The sequence below is a fragment of the Drosophila novamexicana genome, unplaced genomic scaffold (genome assembly GCF_003285875.2).
Source record: "Drosophila novamexicana strain 15010-1031.04,08,12 unplaced genomic scaffold, DnovRS2.1 tig00000068-arrow-arrow-pilon, whole genome shotgun sequence".
Classification (NCBI taxonomy): Eukaryota; Metazoa; Arthropoda; class Insecta; order Diptera; family Drosophilidae; genus Drosophila; species Drosophila novamexicana.
The window spans coordinates 695,097-703,706 of NW_020824770.1; the positions used below are offsets into that span (position 1 = coordinate 695,097).

Here is an 8,610-nt window from a genome sequence, read left to right on the forward strand (position 1 = left end):
TTGCACTTAATTCGCACAAATAAAAAAAAAAGTGAAATTGTATTGAGAAATCGAGGCTATAACGAAACTCATCTGTTAGCCCAGCTATAAAAGGTGGAATATATATATAGTTGCTAGAGCTCCAGATAGAGGAATCAAGTCTTATGCACGCAAACCTGGGCCTTTGCCCTGGTCCAGCGACGTGGACTACGTGCCTGGAAAGATGGCGAGCGTGCGATTCAAATTGAAAAATATATGCGAAACTGAGTACGTGTGTGAGTACATTCGACTATTTGAGAATTTGCAGCGTGTGATTTCAAGCTGGAAACAATTGATGGCGAGCGTGGCATACCTGCAAGTGGCATGGTAGGGAGAGAGGGAGGGAGAGATTTCTCAAAGTGTTCAGCTTACTTGTCGGAGTGTGGAAATTGCTAGACAAGTTTCCAAACTGTGGACCACTTACGTAAGTGGGCGAATTTCAATGTTGGGGCCAACAGAAGTCGTAAATTGCCCCGAGTCCTTGCTAGACGCAGGATGCGGTAAATTGAACAGAAATAACGTTGAGGAAATTGCTTTAAAATGTGCAGACGCAGCCATTTGCATGCGACTAGTGAAAAGTCAAGCTTTAGCAGCAATTGAAGGCGTGGTCGACGCCAATTAAACTTATTCGGATATCCATGTATTTATTTCGCGTTTCTCTTTTATTTATATTATTATTTCATTTCATCTTTCCTTTTTATTTTCTTGGCACTGCCGCTGACAGATATCATATCGCCGATTGGCAATGGTCGGCAGGGTTTGGCCGTTGGGGGTTATTGAATAAGGGCTGCGGGTTGCGGGTTGCGGGTTGCGGGCATTGTGCCTTTAATGAGCTGCCCAAGCTGAACACTTGAGCACTTGAGACAGCGGTGAAAATTGATTGATTGATGGCTGGATGGATGGTGCGTGAGCGGGAGCGGGAGCAAAATGTAATCGGAATCGGGCCGAGCTGAAAGGCAATTCATTAGCATAAATTACCCGCAGGCCATGGAAAACGTGAAATCCGTATCGAAAACGGTTCCGTTTGGTGAAGCTTTCGTTTAACACTCGCACTTACAAATACACAGAAGATACACACTCACAGACTTGGCAACAGATACATGACATACATGGGATACAGAATCCTATTGCACTCATATTTGATTGATGATGATGGCACTTGAGTGCGCACGATAATCATTTGTATGGCGAATAAATGTTTGCTTAAAGACTCCTGTTCCTGGACACTCAGGATAGGAGCACTGAGAGTATCACGCGACGTCCAGGGCACGCTTCCCGTCATCCACTCAGACACTGTCGGCACAATATGCACTGATTCAGATTTAGATTCAGTGTCAGACCTGCTTGGCAGATGCGCCGAGGTCGTTGAAATGCTGTAGACACAGTGCACAGTGGCTAAAACTCAAATGCATCAAGAAATTATGATTAAATTAAATAATCCGTTTATGCATTTCCACCAATTTCCACAGTTATCATCAATCACTCAGTCACTCAATCAATCAGTCAGTCAGTCAGGACAAACAGTCCTATGTATGTAGATAGTCTTATCAAGGGAAACATCAAATTGAATATACTTATAAAAATATTTCAACTTATCACAATCTGAAATAGTTGCATAGAAGTTGAAAGCGTAAATATGCTAGTGGACTCCACTGTGCGTTAAGTTGCCTGGGGTGACTGCGACGGGGAGCCCGGGTTGACTTGGTTGGCGATTGCGATTGCCATTACGATTGCGACTGGGCACACCGAAGGCCTGTCAGTTGCAGCTACCAAAGAGTCTGGCCCTGTCAGGGTATGCCCCACGAAATTTGCATTAGAATTGCCTGCTCCGACTGTGAAGTGTGTGAAGTGGGCGTGTCATTGGCATATGGCGCTTTGGTCTAACGCCCAGCAGTCCAAGAGTGAAACACTTCTGAAGCACGAGCTAGCAATGCCTTCCAAAATAAATGCCAGAGTTCACTAAGATAAAAATCGGAAAATATTCTTAGCTTAAGCTAAAAATATCAGTGAAGCTCTTTATTGAAGAGGAGTTAGAAATTGATTCCAGAAAACCTTTGTGAATTACACCCAACTACACTATACCCTGTGCACAGCTCTGTTAACAATTTAATTGAATCGAATTGAGCTTGTTTGATTTGTGGATTGGTGACTCGTAGACTGTTAGTCTAGGACGCTATCTTTCAGACCTTAGGAAGCATTTTTGCAATATGTGTAGGTTTCGTTAAGCGTGGCCGCAATTTTGTTCCACATGGCAAATTTAGACTACATATTGAGTGGGCCAAGCAATTTAAACACTTTGTCGGACGCATATAGACATTAATTATTGTGAAAAAACATAGATTCATTTGCCATAACAAATGGGAAGTATATTTTACAATATTTTTTAATGGAAACAACAAGTTTCCTATGTTGTTATAGAATTAACATATTACAAATACATTTTCTTTTTAAAGATATCTTTCAATTAACACATTCTTAAATATATATCGTCCAGCTCGAGTATATGCACACATTAAGTTGCCATAGTTGGGCACGGAGAATTGCATACAGAGATTGAACCACAGCTACCGAAGTTACTTAAGAAAGAATTTTCTATAGTGTGGGTACAGCGAAGAAGAAGGCGCTTGTTCATGTGTGTGTGTGTGAGTGTGTTTGTGTTCGCGTAAAGGGCGATCGAGCGATCGACGACGATCAGCTTGAAGCTGGGCACGCTGTATCCCCTAGTAGGTTTAAAAAAGAGCATCTAGTAGTCGGTAGCTGCCGTTCACTTTAAATGGTGGGTCAGGCAATGAAACTGCTGTTGTTGTTGTTGCTGCTGCTTCTGTCGCTGCTCGTGGCAACTTAACAAAAACAGCTACCGCTGCAGTTGCCAATTACGGCAACTGCATTTCTAATTAGACACCCACAGTAACGCACACACTCACACACACACACATTCATAGAGGATGTGTGTATATGTGTGTGTGCGCTGAATGAGTTGCTCATACGACGCATCTGACGGCTGCGTGGCTTGCGATAAAATAAAATAGCACAAAAGAAATTAGCAGTTGGCTGGCAACCAGCAGCGAATGGGCATGTTGGGACTAAGGCGGGAGCCGTGGGATTGGCTTCTATGAGCATCCTGTCGGGAGTGGGATGAAAGCTCAACCATGTGCATAAATCATAAAAATTATTATTTTATGAATTGCGAAATGCAAAAATAAAATAAAAATATACTGAATGCGAAAGAGACAGAGCGCAAGGGCTAGTGCCCAAGCAAGAGAGTGAGCAGGACGGGGAGAGAGAGGGTGACAGAGAGAGAGAGAGAGAGAGAGAGAGCACGCATAGCTAATTCGAGTAGTAGCTTGTGGCTGGACCTAGGAGGTACGAGGGGGCAGCGGTGTCGCATTAGGTAAGTTAAGCTTTGAGCGGGCTGTCGGGCATTTTGTTGCACGCGTTGTGGCATTGTAAAACGTTGCATGGCACCAAATTGCACAGCACAAATGGCACTCGGCAAGCGGATTTATGAAGTGCACTCAACTCGACTAAAAAAAAAAAAAAAACAAAAACATAAGCATAAACATAAACAGTACACAAGCCACAATGGCAATAACTAAAATGACACCCACCCACACACGGTCACAACTGACAATTGGTTTTTTACTGTTGGCTAAATGGTTTGGAATTTCAAATCGAACGCATTTCGATACTTAACTCCGCAATCAGCGAAATAATAGCACATCTGAACTACCGCATAAACTGCATTTAAATGTTGTGAAGAACCATTAACTAATTGGCGGTCCATTTTGAAAGAACATTTGCACTCGTTTTATCCATGTGCATGGCAAGCATAGACATTATTAGACATTATATGCAAAACTATTTCAAATAAATGCACCAAATTAAATGAAATTTGTGTGATCCATATGAATCGCTATTTAAAATTCTGCAAAGCTAATTGGCCTGTTCAAATAAAGCTAATTTTACGATTGGCCATGCTGCTACAACCATTTGGGAATTATAAGCGCTTGGCATATAAGCTGTGCTACTTCGCATGCTAGTCATCCACTATTGCAGCCATATAAACATCTTAAAGGAGTAAGAGAAATGCATACAAAACTGAGCAGTACGTAGGGTTTCTGGTTAACCTTGTAGTGGGTATTATAAATTATTCACGTAATGAGTAAAACATAAAAGAAGACATTTCTTATCTTTATATCAATGGATTTAAGTCTCTCAGCTTTGCAGTTGCCATCATGAAACTACGCATAGGTCCGTCTTTCTCTTGCGTATAGTACATGTGTCGGATTTGGCTGACATAGGAAAAATATATTAACCAGGCTAGGTAATTATAAGATTCAGCATGTCCATGTCCATGTCCATCGGATTAATATATCTTAATATATCTTATGTATCTTATATATCTTAATATATCATACATATCTTATATGTATATCTTATGTATCTTTAATATCTTATATACCTAAATATGTCTCAATATATTTTATATATCTTTTATATCTTACATATGTATGTTAATACACTATATCTTACATATCTTATACATCTTATCTCATATATATCGTTTACATATGTTATATATATATCTTATATATCTATAATTTATCTTACATATTTCTACAGATAGAATAGCTATACGTAGCTATAGATCTACAAGTGTATAAAGCATGCTTAATTGCTCAGTATTATACAACAAATTTAACTTAATCCAGCTGACGCGCTTTTTCGTATCAGTAAAATTAGAAATAAATCCAGTGAGCACGACTTCTGGATGGTTGCCTAACAATCGTCTAGCGATCGATCTAACGCAAGTCCAACATTTGGTAATTTCCGGACTTCTCGTAGTACTACGTTATCTGTTATGTTAATTCAAACAATAGTTTTAGCACTTGTTAGGCATTATATCATTTCCGGCTTGTTAAGTCCGGTTCCCATTTGCATCACAGCATCAACTGGGCGTGTCCGCAAAAGTTATGCTCCCTTCATATCTACCCTAATGGTATTCACATATCATTGATGGCGCCATATGTTTCCGTTCCGATTTGAGAACAAGTGCCAGCAACGACCTTGGCCAAGTGAGGCGCTGCGAGTGAAACGATTCAATGTGCTCCTCACGCCCCACCCAAACACAAATCTAATGCAGAGCACAGTGAATTTGAGTCAATTAAAATAAGTATATGACTCAATTGATGGGGTGTAGAAGAGCCAGAATACACTCACATGCAAGTGAATGGGGTGCATTCGCCATGCGATGCATTTTGTAATGCTGCGAAATTACTTGTAATCAATAATCGAAAACGTAATCGGCTTATGAGAAGATTCAAGTCCTTTCAAAACTACAAAACAATGCAATTACAAAATGGAATGAATAAACAAATAAAGAAGTTTTAAAATCTCAAAAAAAAAGGTCGGAAATTCGCTACATCATGTATATATATTTTGCAGATCTGTTCTAGATTCAAATATATTTTTGTAGAGCATGCGTAATTCGGTGCGTAAATTTCTGTCTTGTTTGCGGCATAACGATTTTTCCCATTTGTGTATGTTTAGCATATGGAATGAATCAGAGAGTCGGAACTGCATTTCCAAATGTAAATGACTCACGTGGCTATTAGAACTCAAGCGTGTGAATACATTCAAATGTAAGTACAATCATACAGCTTTATACATATGTATGTGTATGTATATTTGAGCAATTACTTATTAATGGTACGAAGCGAAGGTCGCTCAGCGCTGCTAATTTGAAACAAGAGAAACGGATCGTCAGCTGATAAGCTTGTTACCCATTCCCTATACAAGTTTTGCGCTGAGTAAAATTTATCAGAAGGCCGATAGCCGTAAAAAGACAAAACAGACGCAAACAGAGAATAAACATAAAACTGAGAGAGGCTGAGGGAGAGAGAGATGCACATATGGTACAAATGTACCTAAACAGGTACATTCGTTATACACAAAGAGTGTACCATTGAGTGGTCTTTGACAAATTGGTTCATTATTTTCCACCTAGATTTGTTTAATAACAATATTAGCCAATTTTATTGCTGACTCCTTCCTTAGCAATAAAAATATGTTTTTTTTTCTATTTTCCTATAGAAACAATATTTATACAATTATCGTCGACTTCATTCGTAATCATATGATTTATTCAAATAAAGAACTATTTAAAAATGCATAGTTAATTTAAATTGAAAAATAAAAAACACAAGCATATATACAAATGGTACATTTTTGGCGAGTGTTGTACATTTTTTCTTGATTCATGGTACAAATTACAGCCGTCGCGGTGAGCGCCGCTCTCTGCGTTGTGTGAGTAATTGTGTATGTGCGTATGTGTGTTCATATGCTTGTATTGCATACTCATTCGCTCTCATTCGTTCGCTCTCTGCTTGCGTGAGTAATAGTGTATTGCGCGCTCACTCTCGCGCTTGCATGCGTGCCGCTACTAGCATTCTAAGCTTTCAGCCGTTTCGTCGCCGCCAGTGGCATTTTGTGCTTGCTCCCGCGCGCAATGTGAATTTTCTGTGGGCACAAGGAGCATTTGTTGTTGTTAGCGGTTCGCTGGTGCTGTCGTTGTCGTTGTCGTTGTCGTCGTTATTGTTGTAGTTGTTGCTGTCATCGTCATTTGCTGTTTACTGTTAACTGTGTGCTTTGTTTTGCTTTGGGCAGCGGCCTCTGTCATGTCTGTTAACGATAACCACGATCGCAAGTATTTGCGCAGCATTGGCGGCTTGTCCAAGATCACCTGCCTGGTAAGTAGCTTAACTGACCATGTCCACTCGTCTCTGTAACCCCTCTGTGCACGCGCCCCTCTTTAGCTGTGCGGCTTCATTGGATTCCTCTGCATTGTGTGCAGCTCGGTGCGTCTGAGCAATTTTCGCGGCTGCTTCTATATGATCGTCGCGCTGCTTGGCTGCCTGACGACGCTGACGCTGCTCGTCTGCCGCTACCTGCGGCTCGGCCAGAGCTGGAGCTGTGACGCGACGCTCTGGTCGCTTGGCGTGCACGCAACGCTGGCGCTGGCCCACTTTATAGCCTCCGGTCTGGTGCTCGCGCTGGACATCGGTGCCTACACGGCTGCTGCGGTGAGTAAATTCCCTCAATCTCTTTACATCCCTCTCTCAAACTCTACCTCTCTCTGTCTCTCTCTCTCTCTCTTCCCTGCAGTTCTTTGGTCTAACCGTATTCAGCATAAATGGCCTGGAGGCTTATGCCTGCTATAAACGCAGTCGCCAGCGCCATGTAGCTACACAAACGGTCTAGACGCACGCCTCCCACCGACCGCCCCCTATCCAGAGGCTGTTGTGGAAGGCGCTATTTGTACTATCTTAGGCTAGTCTCAATTGAATGTGTGTATGTGTGTGTGTGTTTGAGTGTGTGTTTTAAGTTGCATAAAGTCTGAGTTTGCTAGTTAAGCCAAAAGTCACATTAGTTATTAATATTCTTCTTCTTCTTTCTTCTCATCTTCTTCTTCTTCTTATTCTTGTTGGCGAGCAACTAGTGGTCCGATAAACTTATCAATTTGTCAATAAAACACAATAACAGATACCCTATGTAACTCTGATATCTAATTCGGTCAGCTATGCGGGTTATTTAAGAGCAGATACTACGCTTTATTCATTATGTCATGAGCAGCGCGCCGATTGCAAGGTGTTAAATAACTGAGTGTGAATGAGGGCGAGGGAAAGCGAGAGAGGGGGCTAAAGACAAAGAAAACGAAAGAGATAGAATAAACAACTGGATGCTGTAGAAACATATTTTGCATATATATGACGCCATTTAATGCTCTTTTCCTTATGCTATAATATAGTACCCTATATACCATATATATAGGACTTGAGGTTCCCTTAAACATAATTGACGAGGCTGCCAAACTTCATGAACCGATATTTCAATTTGTAAATATAGTAAACCGATATTATCGCCGCATTAGATCAGCCGAACGTCAATCTATCTGTTTCTTTTATGGTTTGGCTTAGGTTTAGGTCAACATTTTAGAGAAAATAAAAGTTTTTTACACGGAAATGTCTTTCGCTATGCGTAACATAGTTCATAACAAACTTAAGATACCCTCTACGGGGTATAGGCAATGCATAATTGCTTTGTTATCGTCAGGTTCCCATTTAAAAAATCTATTTCATATTATTAACGCATTGTATCGCCATGCTATCGTCCAGCTCTCTTTCAAGGAGTTGCCATACTTTGGACCCATTAACGTACCTATTTGTGTTTAAACTTTTGGCTGTTCCTTACGGTATTCGCTCTCTCTCTCTCCCTCTCGCCAACGGATTTGTGCTATTTGCCCTTCGGCTCAACAACAGTTCAGACTCTCTGGGGTTCTCGCCAATGAGGCACACACAGAGCCAGCCGCGACGTCTGCTTCATTGTTAACTTGAAAATTGGAACTTATTCGTAAACCTGCCTTGGCTGCCAGCCTCCTCCCTTGCCCCTTGCCCCTTGCCCCAGCCACACCGGCCAACACTTTTTGCATAATTCACCTTGAGATTTTTGTTCTTGTTGTAACTTTTGTTGGCACTTGATGAAGTTTTTGGCTGGCCCAACGTCTATTTAAAGCTTGTTTATTTATGTTATTGT

General features: G+C 41.1%; 1 protein-coding gene across 1 annotated transcript; it reads left to right on the top strand.

The window, feature by feature from the left end:
• Positions 1-6,506: 6,506 nt before the first annotated feature.
• LOC115771332 lies at positions 6,507-7,813 on the top strand. Its single transcript, XM_030716998.1, has 3 exons — positions 6,507-6,767; positions 6,834-7,100; positions 7,183-7,813. Exons 1-3 carry the CDS (start codon positions 6,696-6,698, stop codon positions 7,276-7,278), a joined length of 435 nt encoding a protein of 144 aa, XP_030572858.1. The 5' UTR covers positions 6,507-6,695; the 3' UTR covers positions 7,279-7,813.
• The last annotated feature ends 797 nt before the right edge of the window (positions 7,814-8,610 follow it).